Source organism: Chelonoidis abingdonii, chromosome 6 (assembly GCF_003597395.2).
Source record: "Chelonoidis abingdonii isolate Lonesome George chromosome 6, CheloAbing_2.0, whole genome shotgun sequence".
Taxonomy (NCBI): Eukaryota; Metazoa; Chordata; order Testudines; family Testudinidae; genus Chelonoidis; species Chelonoidis abingdonii.
The window spans coordinates 109,052,033-109,079,327 of record NC_133774.1 but is presented as its reverse complement, the minus strand read 5'-3'; the positions used below and the strand labels follow the sequence as shown (position 1 = coordinate 109,079,327).

Here is a 27,295-nt window from a genome sequence, read left to right as displayed (position 1 = left end):
TTGGGTGAATTACACGTTTGCTCTTTGACAGACCCAGTTTTTCTTTCACATGCTGAAAATGTTCATTTCTGATTTACACACCATACAGAACATATATAGCCCTTCAGCTAGAGCAGTCGTGCATTTTTAATAAGTACGGTACATTCATGACAACATTGTACAGCATAAACACAATATTTTAAGCTCTGTTTTACCCTTGCTCCATATTCTGACACACCTCTTTACTGTATCTTTTTTATGAGTCAAGTTCTGAAGCTAGTTTGTGTCAATAAGTGCAATCTTGAGAATAGTTTTTCTCTTGTGGGAGAGAATTTATGCAGATGATTTTACCACATCCCCAGCAGCCTGTATTTGCCAAACCCTCTCTCTGTGCCTCATCCCTGAGCCACTGGATTTACTACAGCCATAAGGCCATGTTGATCACTGCACAGCTACAGCTGGTAGGGATGAAAGGGAGGGACTAAAAACAGGTCCCTTTATCTGGAATTACTTCAAGGGCTTTATCCTCCATCTCTTGACTGTGCAGGGAGTGGAGGTTTTTTCAGACTGATGCGTCCTCATTGCAGATCAGAGACTGTTCTCCATTGTAACCACGTGACAGCTCTCCACAGCTGTCAGGGGGTAATTCATTCTCCTCTAGGAGGTTGGAGATGTACTGGGCATCTTCACCGCCTCCCTTAACAAAACTCTGAGCTCGTTTCTGTAGAGGGCATTCAGATCAAGTCAATTTTCATCCAGAGAAAGGGAATGAACAGTTATGAGTGCTTTGTAGCTTCCCTGGTGTGTTTAGAAACATCCTGTTTTTGGGATGTGTAGTAGCTTCCACAAATTGTGATGGATTTATTTTCTGAGGACTCATCGACACCTAACAATCATGTGCACTAGGGGGGTATGATTTCTTAAGCACACCAACGTGTTGTGCACTAAGTGGGCTGTGTGGACCATGCTGTCATGAACTAAAAGTTCTTCTTCGAGTGCTTGCTCATATCCATTCCAGTAGGTGTGCGTGCGCCGCGTGCATGTTCGTCAGAGACTTTTACCCTAGCAACACTCGGTGGGCCGGCAGGGCGCCCCCTGGAGTGGCGCCGCCATGGTGCCTGATATATACCCCCTGCCGGCCCGACCACTTCCTCAGTTCCTTCTTACCGCCCGTGTCGGTCGTCTGGAACTGTGGAGCTCAGATTATCTGTTCTCACCACCTCCTAGCATTCACTCGTATCCTCTTGAATTTGTATATAGTTGAACTTTAAATAGTTAGTAGTATAGTTTTTTTATTTTAGTTGTTTGTAATTAGTTTAGTAGGGATCGCGGTTTAGCCCGTCCCCTACCCCACGGTACCGGGCTCATGCCCGGGTCGCCGGGCTTCAAACCGTGCGTGGCCTGCCGTCGCCGATGCCCACAGGCGACCCGCGATTCTTGTCTGAAGTGTCTGGGCGACTCCCACCTGACAGACAGATGCAAGATTTGTAAGGCGTTCAAGCCCCGCACCAGGAAAGAGAGGGACGTTCGCCTTGAAACAGTTGCTCATGGAGGCAGCGCTCACTCCACCGTCCTCGGCACCGCCGCCCGGGCACCTGGGCAACAAGCGCTCCTCGGCACCGCATCATACACCCTTCCCAAAGAGACACCTCACCAGTCTCCGGCACCAACTCCTGGTTGGCACCGCTTCCGCACTCTCCGAGAGGCAAGAAGCGTAAGCCTCCTGCGGCCACTACACCAGCCCCGCAGTCAGAGCGTTTGCCCACAACAGACCGCCCGCACCGACACTCCTGCCGCGGCATCGAGGTCTGTTGCACCGTGGATTCTGGCCTCGGAAAGCCGTCGAGTCCGGTGCCTATTGGCTCCCCGCGACGCGGTGCCGCGGTTGAGCTCATTGTGCCTTCAACCTTGGAGACATTCTCAGCCGCACGAGACCTCATTGCCGATGACGGAGCCTGAGCTGCCTCGACCCTGGCACCGCCGGTGCGGGGTCCCACAATCTCTGGCAAGCCGGCTGTCGTGAGACCTTCTCCCCCGGCACCGTGGGCACTTCGTTCCAGGTCGAGGTCTCGCAGACGGTCCCGGTCTCACCATCGCTCCGGATCCCGCCCGCGCCGCTCTCAGTCCCGGTACCGTTCCCTTCACGGTACCGGACGTACTCGCGGTACGCTCACGGTCCCGATCGTCGTCGCGGCATTACCGGCGCCGTTCTAGATCTAGGCACCGCTCCCGGCACCGTACGTCACGGAGCCGGTCTCGGCACGGAGGGTCCCGGCCACCGATCGACCTCCAGGCACCGCAGGTCTCGCAGCCGATCTCGGCACGGCGGCTCCCGGCACCAGGTCGATCTCCCGGCACCGCACGCGCTGGTAGTAGGTCCGGTCGCATTCACGGCACCGGCGGGACTCCAAGTATCGTTCCCGGCACCCACGTGGACGTGATTCACCTGGCCGTAGAGATGATCATCTCCACTCTCGGCCCCACCGTGGCCAACCCGCCAACCATCCGTTTCCTCCCATGGCGACTTCGGCGTCTATGGGGATTCGGACCTCAAGGCCCTCAGCAGTGGCCCTTTTGGACTCCGTGGGCATACCACCAGAGCCAGGGGCGTCACCAGCCACCGCCTCGCTCAGTTCCCTCCGACCGAAGGGCACCTGAGTCCACGGTGAGCAGACCACCTGCGGACACTATGGAACAGCTCCCCGCCAGGACGCGCCTCACCCTGACCAAGCCGTGGATGCCCCACCGGACCAAGAGTCTCTTCAAGACCCTTTGGTCCAGGGAGTCTCGTCCTCTTCTTCCCGGACGAGGCTGTGGCGGGAACATCCCATCAGGGCCACCGCCTATCGACCTCAGGGCTCACCAGGACCTTCTACGACGGGTTGCTTTGAACATAAACCTACCAGTAGAGGAAGTCCCGAGGTGGATGACACGTGGTCACTATCTCTCGGCGGAGGCCCAACCCGCGTAGCGCTCCCCTTCATTCATACCATCCAGGCACGAGCCGATACAATCTGGCAGACCCCGGCTTCGTGCCGCCCACGGCAAAAGGGGTTGAGCGCAAATACATGGTCCCGTCCACAGGGTACGAATACCTGTATGTTCACCTCCGCCTTGCTCGTTGGTGGTCCAATCAGTCAACGAGCGAGAGCGGCATGGCCAACAAGCCCTGCGCCCAAGTCTAGAGAGGCAAGGCGCGATGGACCTCCTGGGCAGGAAGATTTACTCTGCTGGGGGCCTCCAGCTCAGAGTCGCAATCAACAGGCCCTACTGAGCCGTTACAGTTTTAACACTTGGGAGGCAGTGGGAAATTTACTGACCTTCTCCCACAGGACTCCGCCAAGAGTTTCTCGGCGCTCCTGCAGGAGGGTAAAAGGTGGCGCGGACCTCCCTTCAGGCCTCTTTAGATGCAGCAGACTCCGCAGCTAGAACTCTTGCATCAGGGGTCGCTATGAGGCGTATTTCGTGGCTGCAAGCGTCCGGCTTACCGCCGAGGTCCAGTACACGATACAGGACCTCCCCTTTGACGGCCAGGGTCTCTCTTTCTCTCAGAAGACAGACCCTCGCCTCCAAAGTCTTAAAGACAATCGCGTGATAATGCGCTCGCTGGGGATGCACACGCCGCAGACTCAAAGACGGCCCTTCCGTCCCCAGCCCCGACGGTTCTACCCCCCACCTCGACCGAGACAGGACTTCTCCAGGCGCAGAGGCAGGACCTCTCGTAGACGCAAGTCTGGCCCTCAAGGGGGTCACAACTCCGGTCCCGCCAAACCACCAGCGGGACCGAAACCTAGCTTTTGAAGGTGCGCTCGAGAGCACCGTACCGATTTCCTCCAGGATCCCGCTCAGTTTTCCAACCGCCTCGCCGCTTTCTTCCCTGCCTGGTCCAGCTAACATCAGACCGCTGGGTCCTCAGCACGGTGGAAGGTGGCTACCGTCTTCAGTTTGTTTCGACCCCGCCTTCCCACCCTCCCTCCTCGTCCCTCTTCAGGGACCCCTCTCACGAGCAACTCCTCCTACAGGAAGTTTCAAAGCTCCTCGCATTGGGAGCCATAGAGGAGGTTCCAGAGGCCATGAGAGGCAGAGGGTTCTATTCCAGGTACTTCCTGATTCCCAAGGCGAAAGGCGGCCTCCACCCCATCTTAGACCTGCGAGCTCTGAACAAGCCTATCAGGAAGCTCAAGTTCCGCATGGCTATGCCTGGAAAACATCATTCCTTCCCTCGATCCGGAGATTGGTACGCTGCTCTCGACATGAGGGACGCATATTTTCATATCGCGATCTACCCACCGCACAGGAGGTTTCTTCGTTTCGTAGTGAACCGTCGTCACTACCAGTTTGCAGTTCTGCCCTTCGGCCTCTCCTCGGCCCTCGAGTTTTTACCAAGTGTATGGCAGTAGTCGCGGCCTACCTCCGTCGTCGTCACATTCATGTCTTTCCCTACCTCGACGACTGGCTGATTCGAGGGGCTTCCGAGGCCCAGGTAACCGGGCATGTACAGTTCATCAAGATCTGTTTCTCTCGTCTAGGATTGATCATCAATCTCGACAAAATCCATCCTGCTCCCAACGCAGGAAATAGAATTTATAGGAGCACTGCTGGACTCGAATCGAGCAACAGCCAGCTTGCTCCTCAAGGTTCAGAGCGATAGTTTCTCTCGTTCAGGGCTCCATGCCTCCCCACTACCACTGCCCACACCGTCCTCGGCCTCCTCAGTCACATGCTGCGTGCACCTTTGTGACGAAGCACGCGAGACTACGCATGCGCCCTCTGCAACTCTGGCTCGCCTCAGTCTTTCGGCCACGCAGGGATGCCCTGGACATGATAGTTTCCAGTACCATCACACATATGGGCTCCCTCAACTGGTGGCTGGACCCGCCCTAGTGTGCGCCGGTCGGCCGTTTCATCCGCCTCAACCCTCGCTATCCCTGACGACGGATGCTTCCTCTCTGGGGTGGGGCGCGCACCTCGGCCATCTGCAGACCCAAGGTCTTTGGTCCTTGCCAGAACTCCAACTCCACATCAATGTCCGCGAGCTAAGGGCGGTCCGCTTGGCATGCCAGGCATTTCGCGAGCAGCTACAGGTTGTTGTGTTGCCATTTTCACGGACAACACAACGGCCATGTATTATATAAAAGCAAGGAGGAACACGATCTTCTCCCCTTTGCCAAGAGGCTCTGAAACTGTGGGACTTTTGTATAGCCCAGTCGATCGACTTGATAGCCTCCTTCCTCCCGGGGGTCCGGAATACTCTAGCGGACGCCTGAGCCGATCGTTCCTGACACACGAATGGTCCATCCGTCCGGACATCCTGTTTTCTGTTTTCCGGAAGTGGGCTTTCCCCAGATAGACCTATTCGCCTCCAAGGAGAACAGGAAGTGTCAGATGTTCTGCTCCCTGCAGGGCCGCCCCCGGGCTCCCTCTCGGACGCCTTTCTCATTCCATGGACGAGGGGTCTCCTGTATGCGTTTCCACCGTTCCCGTTAGTCCACAGGGTCCTGCTCAAGCTACGCAGGGACAAGGCCAAGCTGATCCTGATCGCTCCGGCATGGCCGAGACAGTATTGGTACACCATGCTGCTCGACCTGTCCCTGGCACCTCCAATATCACTACCTCTCTACCCGGACCTTATAACACAGGACTTCGGCAGGCTTCGTCACCCAGACCTCCCGTCCCTACACCTGACGGCGTGGCTTCCTGTCTGGTTGAACGAGTCTGAGCGCCAGTGCTCGCCGAGGTCCAACAAGTTCCTTTTAGGTAGCAGGAAACCCTCTACGCGGGCCACTTATCTCGCAAAGTGGAAGCGATTCTCATTCTGGTGTGCACGGAGTTCCATGGTCCCTACTGCCGTTCCAGTCTCTGTAGTCCTGGACTACTTGCTCTATCTCAAGGGCCAGGGCCTAGCCCTCTCTTCCATTAGGGTCCATCTAGCCGCAATCTCCACCTTCCATCCTGGAGAGTCCGGTACTTCCACCTTTTCACACCCCATCGTTTCAGGTTCCTTAAAGGATTGGAGAGACTCTACCCTCCGGTTAAGCCTCCTTCCCTACGTGGGATCTGAACCTGGTACTCTCTAGACTCATGGGGCCCCCTTTTGAGCCGTTAGCAACCTGCTCCTTACTATATCTGTCATGGAAGATGTCCTTCCTGGTAGCTATCACCTCTGCCAGACGCGTATCCGAGCTCCGTGCGTTGGTCGTAGACCCACCTTACACCATCTTTCACAAAGATAAGGTGCAGCTCCGACCACACCCAGCCTTCCTTCCGAAGGTTGTCTCACCATTCCATCTTAATCAAGATATTTTCCTGCCGGTCTTCTTCCCGAAGCCGCACACATGCCGCGAGTGACCGTGACCAGCAGCTGCACACCTTAGATGTCCGCCGGGCCCTGGCATTCTACATCAGCAGGACTAAAGCCTTCAGACGCTCGCCCCAGTTATTCATAGCGGTGGCAGAGCGTATGAAAGGTCTCCCTGTAACTTCACAGCGGATTTCATCATCGGTAACATCGTGTATCCGGACGTGCTACGAATTGGCTCACGTCCCGCTTGGCTGGATCACCGCCCATTCTACTCGGGCTCAAGCCTCTTCGGCTGCTTTCCTGGCCCAAGTCCCCATCCAAGACATATGCCGGGCGGCTACCTGGTCGTCCGTGCACACTTTTACATCGCACTATGCGCTGGTTGACCAATCTCGAGACGACGCCGCCTTCGGTACAGCGGTCTTGCTTTCCGCAACGTCTCACTCCGACCCCACCGCCTAGGTAAGGCTCGGGAATCACCTACCTACTGGAATGGATATGAGCAACACATCTCGAAGAACAACAGTTACAAAGGTGAGTAACCTTGTTTTCCCTATTGTTTATTAATGTAGTGCTGCATCAAACAGTGGAGATAGGAGATCAAAGTGTTTTGTAACCTAATTTTCCCACATCAAGGGTCTGTCCATTGTACTTATTGTCTCCAGCAGGTAGAACAGCTGAACAAGTGTATCTCATGTCTTCAGTTTTGTTTTTAACAGGCTTTTTTCCATTACACTTCCTTAAATTGTCAGATTAAATTGTCACTTTTTAGATTGTCAGTTAAGTGCTGTCCCTCAGGAGGCACTTCCTTTCTTTGTCTTCTGGAGCGCTCTGTGAGAATCAGGTCCACACAGGAATTTATAAGGGTTTAACAGGGTGTGTACTGAAATGCACAAATGCTCATCTGCAAATTCCTTCCTTTAGTAAACACTTTTTTTAACAATTGAGATGTCCTCTTTGATCTGTTTTGGAATCACACACACAAAATTTCAGTATACTTTGTAAATACATTACAGATGAGAAAATACAACAAATAAAGTAATTTAACAATGTTTTGCAATGAGCTTCACTTTAGGAAAAAAAGGTCTCTTGGGCAGATATTGAGCGTTTAAAAACTTTTTGCATTAGAATGTTGTGTATTAGTAAGTGGAATTCTGAAGGTGAAGTGTATAAACAATGGAGTTATTCCATGATAGAACACAATTTATTTCCTTTATCAGAAATTGATCACCCATGAGAGGTTTGAAAGTGCATGTGAAGAACTGAATAATGCATTACATCGAGAGCAGCAGGCACAAATGCTTTTGAATGAGCAGGCACAACAGCTACAGGAGTTAAATTATAAACTGGAATTGCACTCAAGTGAAGAAGCGGACAAAAACCAAACCCTAAGTGAAGCTGTAAAGGTAGGACAATATTGCTTCTAAATAGAGAAGAGAAGTTGTTTGCCTCTCAAGTGCATGGGCCAATATTGGCAGCCCTCACAAGTACTCTCATGAATAATCCCATGAAAGTAAATGGGAGTGTTTGCAGGAATAAGGATTACTCAATCCAATGAGGGTTGAGGGCGATCAGGAGATACTTATTACCTTTTATGGTGAGGTCTTGTGGGTGTAGCATCCATTTTTAACATTGGGAGTGGCATATGTGCGCTGGAAAATATGATCACTATTTATTTGTTAAGCATTGACAATTAATTTGTTCCTGTACAAGATACAAATCAAGACAGTCCCTGTCTTGAGTTTATAATCTAAAAGATAGAGAGGATGACACTGAGGGCTTGGCTACGCTTGCAAGTTTAGAGCACATTAAAGCAGCCTCAGGCGCCCTAACTCACGACCCATCCACACTGGACTCTGCAGCTGGAGCTCCTGGACTCTGCAGCTCAGTGCCTGGACTCTGCAGCTGGAGCATTCCTGGTAATGCTTCTCCATGAGAAGCATAACGCTTTCAGCGCCTCGGCTGAAACACCCCGGCGTCCGTATGAATGGGGTGTGCATTACTGCGCTTTACTCTGCCTCTGGAAACGTCCCATAATCCTGTTAAGTCAAGTGGCCACTCTTGTTTTGTTGTTTTTTTTAACTTGGCTGTAGGAATGCAGATATGCCCTTTCAGAGCTTCATTTCTGACAGCTGGCATGCTTATTTGCCATTAGTGTGGAATGTTGCTTGCTGTGAGAGAGAGAGGCAGGGCAAAGGGAGGTCTGCTGCCCTCTGAACTTACAAGACAGCATGCTGACATACTTTCAGACCCCCAAAAGCCCACTCTCTCTCCCCTCACATACACACAACACACTCCCTATCACACTGCACTCCATCCCCCTCATTTGAAAAACACGTTGCAGCCATTTGCATGCTGGGATAGCTACTACAATGTGCTGCTCTCTGTGGCATTGCAAGAGCTGCTAATGTGGCCATGCCAGTGCGCTTGAATCTGACAGTGTGAACACACGGCAGCGCTTTCCCTACTAAACTCTCCCAGGGCTGGTTTAACTTACACCACTCTTCATCTGCAAGTGTAGCCATGCCCCCACACAGGTAGTCAATATAGACTTTTTAAAAAATTAGTTATTCTGATCTCACTCTTTCCTCAAATGTAACTTTGGGCGGAGAAAGCATTTGACTCAGTTTAGCATACACTGGAGTGAGTAAAAGGAGTAGAGGCCCTGTCTCATTAGGATTTAGAAGCTGTCCCTTGCATAAGGGATAACAAGGGGAAAAGGAAGTGAAGTGAACGTCAAGACTACAATTTTGCCAAAATGAAAGAGTGGAGAACGAATATGATCAGAAATCAGAATAATAGATTAAAGCCAGAAGAGACCATTGTGATGATCTAGTCTGACCTCCTGCATATCACAAAACATAACCTTTCTCCAAATAATTCCTACATCAAGCCAAATAGCTTGTGATCAAACTAGAGCATATTTTTTAGAAAGGGATCCAATCTTGATTTAAATGTGATGGAGAATTTACCGCTACCATATATTGTATGTAGGCTAGAATGGAGCTGAACAGGTATTTTAAGATAAGGGTATGAAGTTTAAACTTGATGTGAACTAGTAAGAGCTAGTAGAGGTATTCAGAGAAGTGTCATAATCTATAATTTTTGCAATTGCATTTTGGACAAGCCAAAAGGTAGCAGAGCATGGACAACTATTATACCTTCAGGTCAGAAAGAAAGGGTTGGTTCTTCAATACATTGTGGAGAAAGACGTAACACGATGTTGCAAATGTGAGTGATAGGGAAAATAGGGGTGTCACTTGTGGCAGAGTGATGAAGTGGGAGAGGTTTAGGAAGAAAAATAGAGCTCAGTGTTGGATGTGTTAATCTTGAGCTGACAGCAAACAAGTCAGGATATTTTGGAGAGATGGTTCTGTATTTGGAACTGGACAAAAAAAGAGTTGAGGTATGCAGATATAGATTTGAGAGTCATTGGCACAATGCATATGTGATTAACCATGGGATTGCTCAGTGATGACGTGAAAAGGAGGGGGCCAACAACAGAGTATTGTGAGAATCCAACAGAGAAGGGAGGAAGATGAACTGTGAAAGAAGAGAAGTCAAGAGGTTGGAAGAAAACCAATAATACAGGCTACAAAAACCAATAGAATACAGGGTGCTGACGAGAGAGTAATCAACAATATCAGAGGTAGTAAAGGGGTCAAAGAGGATGAAGATGGAACAGAAGGCATTGGATTTTTTTATATATTTATATACACTATGAAAACCGTTCTATTACTTTTGGGGTTTGTAAAGGCTTTTTTTTTAAAAATGGACCAAATATAAATAGATAATGTCATTTAAAGCAGCAGTTATAAATGGCCTAGTCAAGAGCTCAGAGGTGAAATGGGGGGAATGGAGATGGTAGCTAGGAAGAGGTGTCAGGTCAAGAATGTGGGGTTTTCTGTAGAGTGGTGGACGCTACGGAAGGGGCCAGAAGAGAAGTAGTAGTTCACAGTAGGAGATAGTTGTTGTTGTTATAATTTGAAGTCTTCATTGGAATTAGTTGCAAGTTGCCTTATATACTCCTACATGGTATGTAACCAAACTTAATAGATTACTTCCTAGCTTTTATATAGTAAGGAAGCAATTAAAATGTCCTCTTTCTAAGATCTGTTCGCTGCAATGGAGGATTTCATTTTCTAGTCTTCAGAAACGAAGATGGCCCTTTCCTTTAGAATAGTGTATTATATTAGTTGGAGGATACCACTTCCTATTTCTAAGCTTGTTTTTTGAGGAAAAAATTCATATAGCCCTTTCCACTGTAGTATACCTTATTGTCATAATTTTGCTGTTTACACCTCCAACAGTTGTTGGCTATTGGGAAATTATGATTTTATTCTGGCTAGATTGCATAAATATAATCCACTGGAACAGGCTGAGATTTTACCCTCTCATGATAGGGTGAAATCCAAAAATGTGGAGGAAGTGGATCTTTGAAAAATTGCATTCCACATTTCACATTTGTATTAATAGTCACTTTTGAGAAACTATGCAGAAAATAGAATAGACAACATCCACAGTTCTGACAATGTTGATGTTTTCTTTGGCTTATTTGGCCCAAGGACAACTACTGAGCTCAAAAGTCCTCCACTGATAACTTTTTTGAAGGGAATACGGCCAACTAGGTGCCCAGCCTTGACTATTTTGTCCTTTTTAGTATTGGCTACTGAGATTATTTTAGAACCACTGAGGGAAGATAATTTTTAAAAAACCAACCAAGTAGTGGGTTAGCATAGATATTAATATTCACCAGTTTTTTCTTAACCCCTGGCTTTGTTTGAATCTATAAAATATTATATTCTATTTACAAATCATCCTCTACTCTACACCTTGCTCTTTTCTTTCCAATAGCTTTCACTCCTCTTCAGATTGTTGTTCTGAAAGTCAATAAAACAATCCAAAGAACAGTTGCATTTTTAAATATTTCTTGGATTTGGAGAGTAAGAATTTCATGATACAGAAGTATTGCGGTAAAAAGTGATAGAAATAGTTTGTATTAAGAACTCGTTACTTTTCAAATTTTTAAAAATTAAATATCTATTTGGTTTATCAAAAGCTTTTGTTGGTAGTTGCCTGAATCCTACATCTATTTAGGATTAATGTCACAGGCAAAAGAATAATTTGTACTTGTGTCCCACATATTTTAACTGGCAGGAAGTCTCTCTTCAGATGCTTAGATTCAGACAATCCCTTTTTTGTGACCTGCAAGATCATTCTTTTCATTAAAGATATATAACTGAAAAATCATGTCCTGTCACACTCTCTAAATATATATAATTTATAAATGAACCCAACACAAAAGCATTTTATAAAAAGTGACACATTTTAAGATGAATTTTTAACTGAATTTGACAAAGGAATAATCGTGGTGAAATTTTAACAGCTGACGCTAAAATAGTGTACATTGAAGTCTTTTTTAAAAACATGATTACCTTAAAATATCAGTTTGTCATAATTTTCTAACAAAGAATAAAATAAAGAAATTGTTCAGTGTTTTGAAATTTGATTCTCTGCTTTGAAATTTATACACACTTCAGTAGTAGTCAGTAAGAAGATATCTCAGCTTTCACTTACTTTCATAAAATAGGTTTATTAAAGCAGTGTTGCTTAATTTCTTAGCCTTATCAGTTTAGATTTTAATCCCATCCGGGGCTAGACTCTGATCTCATTTATGCTGTCATTAACCCTGAGTGGCTCTGTTGATTTCAGTGAAGTTACTCTTGATTTATAGCTATACAAGAGCAGAGTTCAGTCCTGGAGTTTTGAAAACGTATTTACTGTAGCAGTCCCATCTAGATTGGAGTTGAGATGAGCCGTTTGGATTTTTTAGATATTTCTAAATCATTATATATAGATAGCCATAACTATACCCTCCTTTTAAAAAGCGTAGTGTTCTTTAACTAAATTGAATCATAGAGAGCCAAACTTACATCTGCTGGAAGGGACGTTGCAGGTACCTTGCGCCATTGCAATTGTACCTGTACTATAAAATAGTACCTGCTGCTGGAGCCCTTTAGTGGTGCACACCTTATGGAGCATATGGTCCAGAATTTGTTGCTTAGATTGGGTGGCTTTGTTGTTTTTGTACTAAGAGTATAGATGTTTTAATTAGAATTATTTTAATTGTTTTCTTTTATTTGCATCGTTGCACAGACTTAGAGAATGCCACCAAGTCGTTTTGATACATGGCAAAGGCAGTCTCTGTAGATGATGCAGTGTTTTAACTTTTATAGGAAAAAAAAGTCACCCATCATACTCAATAGGAGACTTTGTATATGACATCCTCCTCAAAGAGAATCACTAAGGATACACTCACTATAAAAACAGAAAATTTAATTTTTTGAGTTTGTTTTTTAATCACTTCCCGTGAGCTTTGTTGCTAGAGTGACAGTCGAGCTTTAGGATGTTCTCTGGGATGCAGTTGATTCCCAGTAACTTGTATGTCACACTGGCAAGAAGAGGCAGTTCTACACATTGTCTCTATTAAATTAAAAGCTGTTCATTAAAGAATGTAATGTAGCTGATTATTCATTAGTGTACAACTTAATTGGAAACTATATTAATCAAATTTAGCATGTTAAAGAGAACGTGTTCCCTTCTGAATTGGTTGGAGACTAAAATTCATAATTCATTAATTAGTTAAATGTTTTAGTTGTTTAAAAGTTTCTATATATTGTATGTTCTCAGCACCTAAATAATTTATAAAGTAGCTAAGAATAGATTTTAAATTAGGATTTCCACCTGCCCTATTCTCAGTAGGGAAAGCCGTGGCTTTTTTTCCCCCCATACCATAATGAGCCACAGGTTAGACACTCTGTCCTGTATTTAAATTCTTGATCATTATCACTACCTTTGTTCACCTGTAAAATAAAAGAGGTAAATTATAGAAAAAGCACATGGTATCTCCACTGATCCTCCACCTTCCCCCATATCCAGTCTCCACAACTGACTGTTTTCTAGATGATCTTCCTTCAAAAGCTTTTGTGAGTCAATGACCCACCCCCTAGTCTAGCCCTTCTGTCCTCAGCCCATCCACGTCTCTGCACGATAGAACACCCGCCCTGGGATCCACAGGAAGAGAGGGATGCTGCCACAGAGGCAGATGACCTCCCTTCCATGTGGCAGGGGAGATTCATGCATTTTACGTGGTTCTGTGGGGCCGCACACCTTCCTCCTTGAATATTTGTGATAGGAAGTGGATTGCGCTCCGCCTCTTCATCTCTGCTTGTTTGCCATTGTAGCGGTATCAACACAGTGTCTCTCAAAACATGAATGTGAGTCCATTAAAAAAGTAATTTAAATGTAAGATTCAGCTTTCATCTTTGAACTGTTGTAGACTGTTCATAAAATATGCATTGTTATTAATGTTTTAGAAAATTACAAACACATGCAAACAATACAGTTTCTCTTTTCAAGAATTGTAGTTTTATATATAACTCTTTTCAGCACCTGTAAAAACCACTGTTAATTATATTATACTGTTCTGTAATTAATTATTGCAGTAGTTCACTGGTTATTGAGGATCTAAGAATGGCACTGTTTTTCTCCATTCCAGTGATCACATCATTTGAAAAAGAAAACTGGTGCTTTACCTCCCTCACTTGAATTACTGTATAGTCAAATTTTTGTGGCCATATATTCCTTCACTCTGTGCATGGATTTCTTATTGATATCAATGAGAGTTGGTTGCCGGGATAGAGGGCAGCACATGACCTTTAGAAAATAATGGAGTCGCACTATAGTTATTGACAAAAGGTGTCTCCCAGTAACAAATAAGTTGCTAAAGATCTTTCTAGATACTCTTTCATATGAGCCCTTCTGGACATATATTAGCAATGAGCAGAATAAAAGAGAAAAGGCAGAAAAATTATATTCTTGGGCTATGGGATACAGTATTTCTTACTCTTTGTTTTAAATGACAGACTATATTTACATTCAGTAGTTTTTGATTCCCAGATTTTGTTCTAAATCTGCAAAAAGTAAAATCATAACAATTTGCATTGCAGAATTGAGTTTGATATTATCTGAAGAGTTGTATCATCCCTTGCAATTTTAGTGTTTTTTTTCATTCTTCTGTAATTCTTATGTTCAGTTTTGTAAATTAATCCCATAATAGTAATTTGCTAAAAGTGCAATGTGAAGTGCTAGTAAAGTTCAAAGTATTGTTAAAGTTTTTACTTTTTTCATATTAAGTAAAACAGTACTCAAATTCCAAGGTAAATGTCCTATTTGTATTTTTTTCTTCTGCGTGCTACAAGTAATTGTTTTATTGGCCAAGAGTAGGAATGTTACTCAAGCCCTTTTTAGACAAGTTAATACCATGTTAAAATTTCTTAAAAAATAATAAATCTGATAAAAGGGAAACCATTTAACTGAAATTACATCCAACTTTATAAAAAAAGAAAAAGAATGGTCAGGGTACCACTTCATTATCTTGGGTAGCTGAGATTTCCATTTGATCAACTGTCCTTTAAATGTAATAAAAATGGCATATGTTAATTATTTTTTAAAAATAGAGGAGCCAAGTTCTGCTTGTCAAAGGAATTAAGGCAAGTGAAACAAATTCTGCTTTTATTTACACCAGTGCAAATCTGGAGTAACTACATTGAACTCATAACTCATGATTACCCCAGAGTAACTGAGAGTAAACTATGGTCTAGTGTCTTTGAATAGCTGCCGTTAATGGGATAAGATCCTGATGCCCCAACTAAGAATAGGGGTTTCTGTCAAAGAAAAGCAGAAGTAATGGATTAAGAGCTTGATTGTGCAAAGTGCTGAGCATTCTTGCCCTTTCCAGCAAAGTACTTTAAGTACACACTTAACTTTAAGCATATGCGTAATCTTACTACTCACATCTATAAATGTGCTTAAATCCTTTGGTGGATTGGGGTTGAACTTTCAGCACTTTGAAGGATTGAACCCTAAAGAAGATTGGCTACTAAGAGAAGTATTGCATGAGAGTGCCTAGGAAGGCTGGGACATGTTTGCAAAGAACAGCTGCATGAGAGTCAATAGATAGGCTGCAATTTTAGCTCTCAGTAGCTGATTAAAAGATCAGAACTCTATGGCACTTCTTATTACATCAGTTAATGATTGGCACATGCATATAAAGCATTCTGATTTTACCGGTTTTAAAATAGGGTGATATTACTTACCTTCTTCACAAAATGCTTGGACGTTTTTGTTCACTGCACTCTACTGTTAAATAAATAAATACATTTACTTTATATTCAAAGATTAAATAAAAACAAAATTTAAAAGAATAACACTTTAACAAATAGATGACATGAAACAGGGAGTGTTTTATGGTCTTTTTTTAAAAAAGTACAAAAATCATATTGGATGCTTGCTTAATCTTCTGCTTCTAGAATCTTTAAAAAAATAAAAATCTGGAACTGAAGGCTTAATGGTATTATTGCTACATTGTAATTATACTAATAAACACCTCTATCCATGACCTTGGAATTTATAGTGCAGTGAGAAAGATTTATTGACATGTACTTTGGAAGAAAAATGGGATTATTGCATAAGTGTAATGCCTAGTTGTTGAGCACATATACTTGCATACCATTTATCCCGGTTAGTTTAAAGCTTTAGACGATCTTTAAGTTTTCATTCAAAAATACAGGAAGGCTTTTTGTTAAATCCGGAGTCCTGAGAGATCTTTGTTATATTATTGAATCAACTACAAAGTAACCATGTTACCTTGAGATGTGCAGGGGGAATCAATAGACCTATAAAACTGCATGTGATTTTTTTTTTTAATGTTCTAAACCCCGTTGTTTCTAGTAGCTTGAATATCAATGCATAGGACTTTTCTGGTGCTCCTGATATACAAGCTCCTTATACTTAGTAGTTTTTTTTAAAAACTAAGAAATGCTGCTTATAGCACATATCCTGAGGGTGTCTTTATTTTTCACCATAATCAACTTTTCCCATGATCTCCCTTTCCTTTTGTGTGAAGTTTAAGGATATAAAGATTTTTTTTTATCTTATGGTTGTGAAACCCATAGATAAACCAACACTAAAATGGCTGTTCCAATGAAATTCGTAATTCATATCTCATTGGCATGAAGTAAGAGAGAAATTCCATCCTACCTTCGTTTGACCTTGCTCAACTAAGCAAACGTTTGCATCTGTGACCAGCTTTGTTTGTGGTTTTCCAAAAACTTTTCTTTCTTGCAGATAAGTTCTTGGCTGTTTTTTCTACTTGATGTTAGTTGTTTTCAAGCGTATCGTATTTCAAACTTGTACCATTCCCAGCCTACAGAAACTGTCAAGATTTTCACCTTTTTACCATTAAATAATAATATGGTCATATGCAGGATAACCAATGGAAAAGAGACATTTCAATTTCCCAAGGACAGGTTGTATGAGGAACACTTCCTGATAAGTCTTATGATAAAATGGCTCTAGTCTATTTGTCTAATTTTGACAGCAAGATTTTCCTGTGTTTTGGGGAAATAGAGGTACACGGACAAGAAATCGTTTTTAAAAAATTGCCTACCAAAACATATCAGTTTTAACTTGCATTCAGACATAAAGTAGTACCTATAATTTGTATAGGAGAAGAATGTTATATTTGGGATTCTGAAGCTCTAAGATCTCTAAAGATTTTATATTTGTAAATAATATATTTTCACAGAGACTCTTGAGGACTCATGTGCTTGCCAAAATAAATTACACAACTATGTAGCTTCCTTTGCTGGAAGTTTTTGATTAATGTTGGATCATTGGAGGAATCATTGGTTTTATGGCCTCACCAAAGTCTGTTGAATGTAGTATATCACTTATTGTTGCTATATTTGAGTTAGCATCATTGGGGTAAAAAAGCCAAATAAAACCCCAACTTAATGCCAATTTATCTTGCAGTACTAGGAGAAACATATTTAATCACTAATCTCATTTTATACCTTAGGTATAAGAGTTGCAGTGATTCATTGCTTTCAGTGATTTTAACATGTCTGCTTCAGGTCCAAGTAGTGCTGTGCTCAGATCACGTGCTTGCCTCTACGAATTGTACTCTGTGTTGGCATTTGGTATGCCACAAAGCACATCCAGAGGGAAGGGAGATGCTCAGTCAATATGCCTTTTTAGCTTTTTGATCTCCTTGTAGAATGCTGGTATGTAATGTATCTCTGAAAATTCTTCTGCAGGATGAGTTAGACATTGCTTCTTAGACTAGTTAAATTTTGTTTTACTGTGTTTGCACCTTGTGCTAAAAAGATTACACTGTCCAGTCTTAATTTAATATGAGGAATAGTATTAACCTGCATAAAAGCAGAGTGGTTGAAACTTTACAGTACAAAACATATTTATCAAAGTATTCTTTTATTTGGTTTAAAGAGAGTAAAAGAGGGAATAAAAATATGTATGACTATTTCCCCCCCTGCAGATATTTAATGCGGCAAGATGTGATTGGCATAGTATTAAACTAAAATATACATACACTAAACAGAAGTTTGGGCAGACTTTTTGGAAGCACGTGTACCTGAATACAAATTTCAGATTTGGTCAGCACTATTCCTTGTAAGGAGGAGAACTCAGTGTTACAATGTAGAGTGTAAACCGGTAAAACAACCTAACACTGCTTTAATACAGAGTAATATTCAGAAGATTTCTCATGTTCTGTATTCAATAAAATTGATAAACTGATAACGCTAATATTGAAGCAGGGTGGAAACTCTGGGCCAGATCCTCTGCTCATGTGAACTGACATAGCTGGATCTGTCCTTGACTTCAGCCGACTTCTCATATTACAGTGTGACACTGTTCAGCAAGATGGCTAGCAGGAACAGGCTCAGAAATGGCAACACAAATATCACAGAGCTGTATATTTTTGCACTAAAGATCAATGGAATTCAATAGTAGCATTATTCAGAGTTCCATTTTAAACATACTGTTCAGTAGTAAATTGATGTACAGTAAAAGCTTTGTTATCTGGCACGTTGGGGGAAATGGCTGTGCTGATTTCCAATGGCATACCAATTTTCAAAGAATTAGACTACGATAAAATGAATAAAGTATAGTATAGTATAAAGTAGTATACAGGTACTCACCAATTCAGTATTAGTACTGCACTGCAGAGTGGTTGGTTTCTTGAAGCACTTAGGTGTATACAGGTAAAGTTCTATACAGTAGGTTATCTTATGACACTATATATCACTATGGGCAGCACATGGTGTACACCCAAATCACTAAAAATACACTTAACGCTAAAACTATACTGAACATAATTTAATCTTTGATTCAGAAGGCACTTCAGGATCCTCAGGGTCATCATTTTCAACATCGATTATCGTTGAAGGTATAGGAGATTGGGCTGAATCTGTAATGACCCTATGACACACCCTGGAAGTTGCTTTTTTTGAATAAATACCTAATATCAGTTTGCTTACTTGTCTTCTGCCTCTTTTGCATAGAAGTGGCGTGCAGAATGTGCAATTGCATAACCTCTGGGCAGTGTACTGTACTAGGCCTGGTTACTAGGTTGAAGATTTATATTGGGAGATATCAGAAATGCCAGTTAATAGAGCTTTCCAGTTGATAAAGTGCTGGATAACACCGCTTTAATGTATTATTTGAGACAGACTCAATCTATTTAACACAAGAATGCTACCACGCATACAAAGTTGGAATTGGATCTTCATTATTTCTATTGAGACAACTCCTTAAAAACTTTGTAAGGATTTAAGTGAGGACTTTATCAACCTTGACAGATTTGAACCAATGACTTAAAGGTGAAATACTCTATGCAATAGCGTGCTTATTCTAATACTGATTCCCTAAGCACCCAGTATTCTATTTTAGGGCCTGCTCATGTTTCCATTGAAATATATGGCAAACTCCCACTACCTTCAAATAAGACAGATCAGGCCCTTATTTAGTATTCCTTTTAAAGAAGTAGTGATAGAACTAAAATTGTTGCTTTTTCCGCTTCATGTTTCAAAGTAATAGATAGAATTTATTTGGTATTTTTCTTTCATGCTGGTTTATCACCATTCCTTTGCCCTTAACTCAGAATTACTGGAATGAGCCCTCATATCTCAGAAGTATCCCAACCAAATCAACAAGTGACTCAGAAGAACACCTGTGAAGAGTCACAATTGGTCTGTCCTGTAACTTGGAGATGTCACTGAGAATGCTAGATAAATCCTTTTGATTAATATATCTTCCAGGAAAGGAGAACATCATCAACCAGTTTGCATTCCACTTAAATCAAATGTTAGAATAAACCATGAAAAATGGATTAGTGGGAAGAGGTCAAAGGTGAATGAGAACTAAACCGATAATATAGCTATGATATTTATAATATTATTCCAGTAGTTTGTGTATGTATTTACACACATACGTACCTCCATGATTGCTCCTAAAAACTTCCTGAGTTTGCCTTTGACTAGTTTATATTATCACTAATTAGTATTTAATAGTCCTCAAGTTTTCCCTATGTTATGAATACTAATATTATCTACTTACCAAAGACAAATAGCTTTTAGGGTACTGTGGATGTGTGTATTTTACACATTATGTATATAATAACAAAATGATTTTTCAGAACAATTTCAAGATATACTGCTCACTCATTTATAACTGTGTAGGACTGGAATCTCACTCAATAAGGCTATTCTTGACAGTCAAAAATTGAGATGACTCAACATTATTGAAAAGTCCATTTCAGTGCTACAGTACTTCCAGCTAACTTGCCCTTAAACATGTTAGTCTGTGTCTTAAGGAACATTTAGAATGTTTGTTTTCAATCATGTAAAGCTAACTCATTTGAGCTTAACCCAATTTTTGCTCATTAAAAGATGGCCATAATGCAGACATTTTGCTTCTGTTTTAATCAGACTAGATTTTCTGCTGGGAAGTAGGTTAAAACATGGGAAATTAAAATCACTTTTGAAATGTAGAAGAGGCAGGACCAAGTACACTAGACCATTCCTGACAGGCATTTGTCTAATCTGTTCATAAAAACCTCCAATGACGGGGATTTCACAACCTCTTTTGGTAACCTATTCCAGTCCTCACCTATCCTTATAGTTAGTGTTTTCTTATATCTAACGTAAATCTCCCTGCTTCAGATTAAGCTGGTTACTACTTATACTTGGCCTGACATGGAGAACAAACAGATCACTGTCCTCTTTTTATAAAAGCCCTTAACACATTTAAAGATTGTTACCGGGTCTTCTCTGGGTATTCTTTTCTCAAAACTATACATGCCCAGGTTTTTAACCTTTCATCATAGCTTACATTTGCTAAACCTTTTATTATTTTTGTTGCTCTCTTTTCGACTATCCAATTTGTCAACATCTTTCTTAAAGAGTGGCACCCAAAACTGGACATAATACTCTAGCTGAGGCCTCAGCAGTACTGAATAGTGTAGAACAGCTATCTCCTGTGTCTTACATATGACACAGTGACCAATACGTCCTCTTTTCTTTTCGGAGTGCTTGCTCATGTCCATTCCATGCTAGGTGTGTGCACACCATGTGCATCCCCTCAGTGATATCTGGTTCTAGTGCCCTCTGGAGCCGCATGTATAGGCACTGGTATAAGGGGTGCTGCCGGACCCGCTCCCTCTTAGCTCCTTCTGACCACCTATGATGGTTGCCTGGAACAATCCTTCTTGCTCTTGCAAGGCTTCTTTCTCATTTTGGTCTTTTCTGTCATATATTGTATAGTCATAGTTAATATATATAGTTCTCAATGTTATTGTATATAGTAGTGTAAATAGGTGTCCCTGTCATCAAGGGACTTTCACGCCAGGGGCTGGGCATGCCCCAGTCCATGGGCTTCAAGCCATGTACCTCCTGCAGAAAGCCAGTGCCAGTGAGTGACCTGCACGCTAGCTGTATAACTGCCTCAGGGAAACTCATGTTAAAGAGACATGCCAGATCCGCAGTGCTTCAGAGCGCGCACTCAAAAGGAGAGAGACATTCGTCTGGAGGCCTTACTCATGGAGGCAACCCTCAGACCAGTCTCACTGCCAAGTGCTTTGTCTTCCATGCAAAGTATTCCACTGGTACCATGATCTGCTCAACACTGTTCTCTATCCCTAGTGCTAAGGAAGAAGTATATGGCAGACTCCTCCTTCTCTGCCCCTCATCTCAAGAGGGCAGAGAAGAAGTACTATGTCCCAGCCAATGGGTTTGAGTACCTTTACTCATATCGTCCCTGATAGTGTTGACACTGAATGAACAGGACAGATGGGGGCAGTCGAGTGCTACCCCCAAAAATAAAGAGGCCAGGAGACTGGACTTATTCAGACACAAGTTTTATTCGACTGGCAGCCTCTAGTTGTGTATCTCCAACCAGCATGCTCTGCTCGGAAGGTATGATTTTAATTTGTGGGACTCAGTGCCTAAATTTAAGGATTTCCTGCTGCAGGAGTCAAGGCAGGAATTCACAGCCATCCTAGAGGAAAGCAAGGCGTGGCTATGACCTCCCTCCAGGCAGCCCTGGATACGGCTGATTCGGCAGTCAGGACTATGGCACCAGCAGTCACCGTGAGGCGCTGTGCGTGGCTCCAATCATCAGGCCTCCCTCACAAAGTGCAGCAGTCCATCCAGGACCTCTCCTTCGAGGGTACCTTGCTGTTCTCCAAGCTTAATGGCCTCAAGGACTCGAGGGCCACCATTCACTCCTCAGACTTTTTACACCTCTTGCCTCAAGGAATCATTTTAGGCCCCAGCAGCCTCCCAGGTTTACTGTGCCTCCCAGGTTCACTGCACCTCCCAGGCAGGAGCCCTACAAGAGAAAGGGAAAGGCTTATAAGCATTGCCAACCCCTACCTCAGGTCGGCAACTTCTCAGAAGTGGTGTGCTGAGTCTTCGTTTATTCATTCTAATTTAAAGTTTCGCGTGCCAATAATACATTTTAACGTTTTTAGAAGGTCTCTTTCTATAAGTCTATAATATATAACTAAACTATTGTATGTAAAGTAAATAAGGTTTTTTAAATGTTTAAGAAGTTTCATTTAAAATTAAATTAAAATGCAGAGCCCCCCGGACCGGTGGCCAGGACCCAGGCAGTGTGAGTGCCACTGAAAATCAGCTCACGTGCCGCAGGTTGCCTACCCCTGCCCTACTTTCTACCTCCTCCTCCCAGTTGGGCTCACATAGATATCCCAGCAGGGCCAGGCAGGCCTTTTGAGGGTATGCCTGAGGACAGAATATCAGTCTTGATGCCAGATCCACCCCTGCCTTTTGTTTTGGACCTCCTGTTTCCCTTCAGCTCAGCATGGCCATATATAACATTGAACTGGTGGGTACTCAGCACTATAACAATCAGTTACTCCCTCCAATTTTCATCGATCCTTTGCTCTCATCCCTGTTCCCCATTCATCTTCAGGGACTCTTCTCACAAGCAGCTTCTCATCCAGGAGGTGCAAACCTTCCTCTGGGTGGGAGCCATAGAGGAGGTTCCTCGAGAGGGAATGGGTTTTACTCTTAATATTTCCTAATCCCGAAGGCCAAAGGTGGGTCTACAGCCCATCCCAGACCTGAATCACCTAAACAAATATCTATAGAAACTTGAGGTTCTGCGTGATCTCCCTGGCCTCCATTATTCCCTTCCCAGATCCAGGAGACTGATACGCCGCCCTCAATTTAAAGGACACTTATTTCCACATTTCCATCTTCTGCAGTCACAGGAGATTTCTCAGGTTTGTGATGTGTCAATGCCACTTCCAATTCACTGCACTTCCCTTCAGCCTGTTGGCAGCCCCATAGGCTGATCAAAGGTTGCTCGCAGGCTTAGGTCCAGCACAGCATTGGTACAGTAAGGGCCACCTTTCAGGCACTTGGTCTGTTAATAAATGTGAAGAAGTCAACTGTGGTCCAGGTTCAGAGGATAGAGTTCACTGAGTCAGTGCTTGACTCAACTCAGGCCAAGGTCTACCTACTGGAGACCGGATTCGAGGATCACGGTTCTCTCGGACCCATCCACTAACAACTACTTGAGTCTGCCTCAAAATGTTGGGTCACATGGCTCATGTACATAGGGTTGTATGCAAGGCTATGTCTCAGACTCTTACAGGTGTGGCTTGGGTCAGTCTACTCCCCAAGCGGACACCATCTGAACTCAACACTCATGATTCCACCTCGGGTCCTCGCTTTGCTGAGCTGGTGGAGAGACCCAGGATCCATAGTGAAAGGGGTGCCCTTTGATGCCCCTCATCCATTGGTAACCTTAGTCTTTGATGCGTCAGATCTGGGGAGCCACCTTCAACAGACTCAGGGCCTCTGGTCCCAAGAAGAACTCTCCCTGCATACAGATTTCAGGGAACTCAGTACAGTACAGTTGACTTGCCAGGTGTTCCTTCCCCAGATCTCAGGCAAAGTGACAACATTGCATCAATGTTTGAGCCCCTGCCTGCTTGCTGATGTAACTCTTCAGTCCTGTGCCAGGAGGCTCAGGCTATTGGCTATTCTGGGCCTCTCTCACACTCTCTTGTTGGAACTCCTGTTGTTTGTATGAATAATTTAAATATTGATTGGGCCAGAGAGCAAAAGAGAGTGACTCTATAGCCTACTGGTTAAGGTGCTTACTTTAAGGTTGAATAAAGTGCTTTCTCACATGTAGGATAGCAGAGTTAAACTTTGATTTCTGTTAACAACTTCTTATAAAAAAAATGTCCTAACTACAAAGAACCTATGTGTAGGAACAAAATTATGCACAGATCTTCTAACTTAACCTACGTGCTGCCCAAGAGATTTTTCTCCTATGCTATTAGTTACTTTGCTGTTGCCACCAGCAAATTACTGTTCGTGCTCAGTTTAGGGGAAAAAACAGCTAGATTCAAGTACCTTCCTCTGAGGAATCTGATGGAAACTCAGTTTATGTATGAGATTTTTGGTGGGCTACAGATGAGTGAACATGATTGTCTGGTGAATGAGCATAAGAATACCTAAACATCTAAACTAATTAGATCAAATGACTGCTTATTTAAATGTAAACAAAATGGAGTTCAGTTTTTAAAAGTTGGTGTGTTCCTTTGTTCTTGAAACTGAAAACTCAGCATCTTTATAAAACTACGTGCAGGCATAATGGTGGGTTTGTTTGTTTTTTTAATCTTACTTTCTTTTTATCATATTTAGCCTTAACTTACTAAAAATTGAAATTGTCCACAGCAACATTTCAAGATAAATGCAGTATCAGGCTTGGAAATTTTCTTATTTTTGTAAACATTACGACCCAGGGAACAAAATAAGGGCTATAGTGTGGATTAAGTGAAATATCTCAAGGCTGTGCTTTTCTGATAACTGAACCTGAAGTGACCTTTCTCAGACACAATTACAGAGCTGTATGTTTTTCCTTTAATTTCATCAGGGGTTTAATTAGTATACAAATAAAACTTCCCTTATCTTCCTTTCTACCTAATTGGCTTGTCTTAGCTTATATATGAAATATGTGAAAGTGGGCTGTAATTAGGATGACCGTGTTAACCTTTTTTTCTCACGTGTACTGTTGCCTAAAGGCCTCAAGGCCTAGAAACAGCGCTTGGATTATTGCTTTGCAATCACTATGGCTGTCCCATAGGTTTTCTCATGAGCAGAAGGGCTTTGGGTGCTGCAGGTTCCCACTGCTTAATGGGATCTTCATTCTTCTCCCCACTAAATGTGTATTGATTATCTCACTGTTCCACACTCAGCCTCCAACAACTTAATATCAGGTGACAGTCAGGAGAGTTCTCCAAGTAATTAGAGTTGAGCATTGGGGGAACAATTAGGAGCAGAGTTATTAAACTTGATTTATCCTATTCTCTCCTGAACAGTTTCTTGGATATCTGAACATCACACTTTCACAATCTACCCTGGTTGAGAAATTACTGGCTAACCTGCTGCTTATCATTGTTGCCTTGCTGCCTTGAGGCACACCCTCTTGGTTTCAGTCACTCAGCTGGAAATATTAGAGTCCATAAAGTTTATCAAGGGTTTTAATTAGATCAATCTGAAGAAAGGGGGGCAAAAAGGCTTAGCAGCCCTTCCTTTAAAGCTGTATAAATGGTGTTCAAACAGTTTAAAAGATATGACTTTAACCCACAATGGCAAGGAATTACAAACATAAAGCTGAAACTTTTGTCTTTAAATTACCCGTTGTGCCTAAGCATGGGAGCTTTTGTGGCAAATACAATTGGTGAATGTTTGAAGACCTCTGACAATTGTTCCCCAACTGTTTAAAATAATATAACATCAGTGCATTAAGAGCTTTCATTTTGCCATGTTCAATTTTCATATTGTCACCAGCTAGCAAAGATTGTACATGATGGTAACACCTGTCGCATGTCAGGGCTAGCTGCACATTTGTCCCTCTTATGGTCTCTTCTGCATGCACCCCTTGAGCCTTCACCTCTCCCAGTACGACTCCTGCCATTCTCCACTAAGGCCTGGTCTAAACTATGGTGTTAGGTCGAATTTAGCCACATTAGGTTGATTAAAAATGAATATGTCCACACAACCAACCCCGTTCCATTGACCTAAAGGGCTCTTAAAATCGGCTTCTGTACTCCTTCCTGGCGAGGGGAGTACTGCTGAAATCAACTTTGCTGGGTTGAATTTGGGGCAGTGAGGATGCAAATCAATGGTATTGGCCTCCAGGAGCTATCCCGGAGTGCTCCATTGTGACCACTCTGGACAGCACTTTGAATTCCGATGCACTAGTCAGGTACACAGGAAAAGCTCCGGGAACTTTTGAATTACATTTCCTGTTTGGTCAGCGTGGTAAATTCCGCAACACAGGTGACCATGCAGTCTCCCCAGAATCGTAGAGCATAAAATGTTTCTACGCTCCCCCTATCATCTCTGTCCCTGAGGTTATCGCAGATTAGAAGGCAAAAAAAAATGCACTTGCGATGACATGTTTTCCAAGCTCATGGAGTCCTCTCGCATTGATAGGGCACAGCTTAATGCATGGAGGCATTCAGTGGCAGAGACCAGGAAAGGACATGATGAAGCATCTATTGGGGGAGCAAACAGACATGATGATGAAGCATCTGTTGGAGCTGCAGGAAAGCCAACAAGAGCACAGACCCCCGCTGCATCTACTGTATAACCGCCTATCTTCATCCCCATGTTCCATAGCCTTCTCACCCAGACGCCCAAGAACACTGGTTGAGGCAGGGTGATGCTCCAGGCACCCAGCCACTCCACTTCAGAGGATGGCCAAAGCAACAGAAAGCTATTATTCAAACAATTTGATTTTTAGTGTGGCTACAATAAACAATGTGGCCTTGTCCTTCCCTCCTCCCCCACCCCACCTGGGCTGCCTTGTCCGTTATCTCATTTTTTTAAATTAATAAAGAAAAAATGCATGGTTTCCAAATAATAATTACTTTATTTCGAAGTGGGGAGCGTGGTTGGCTTACAGGGAATTAAAGTCAACAAAGCAGATGGGTTTGCATCAAGGGGAAACACACACAATTGTCACACCGAAGCCTGGCCAGTCATGAAACTGGTTTTCAAAGCCTCTCTGATGTGCAGCACGCCTTGCTGTGCTCTTCTAATCGCCCTCGTGTCTGGCGCAAAACAATTGTCTGCTGTTGCTTTCACGGAGGGAGAGGGGACTGACGAAATGTACCCCAACCACCCACCACAATGTTTTTTGTCCTATCAGGCATTGGGAGCTTAACCCAGAATTCCAATGGGCAGCGGAGACTGCGGGAACTGTGGGATGGCTACCCATGGTGCACCACTCCATAAGTCGATGCTAGGCATGGTAGTGAGGACACACTCTGCCAACTTAATGCATTTAGTGTGGACATACGCAATTGACTATATAAAATTGATTTCTAAAAATTGACTTCTATAAAATCAACCTAATTTCATAGGGTAGGCATATCCTTAAACTGGACCCGAGGTTACGGTACCCCGTGTACCAACTGTGATTACTCAGCAGGTTTAACTGGGTTTGGCTGCTTGCTGTTCTTCCCTTTGGGAACTGTGACCAGCAGTGAATACAGTTACCCAAAACAGCATTTTTAAAACAAAATATTGTTTAATCTCAGCAGTAGGA

At 43.3% G+C, this 27,295-nt stretch overlaps 1 protein-coding gene across 5 annotated transcripts in view; it reads left to right on the top strand.

The window, feature by feature from the left end:
- The window catches only part of CCDC171 (coiled-coil domain containing 171), a 272,987-nt gene that overhangs the window by 109,105 nt on the left and 136,587 nt on the right, over window positions 1–27,295 (top strand). For all 5 annotated transcript variants that reach the window (XM_075067320.1, XM_075067318.1, XM_075067319.1 and 2 more), the window contains one exon: window positions 7,501–7,686. In XM_075067320.1, coding sequence (XP_074923421.1) covers window positions 7,501–7,686 — 186 coding nt within the window. The remainder of the gene's footprint in view (window positions 1–7,500; window positions 7,687–27,295) is intronic.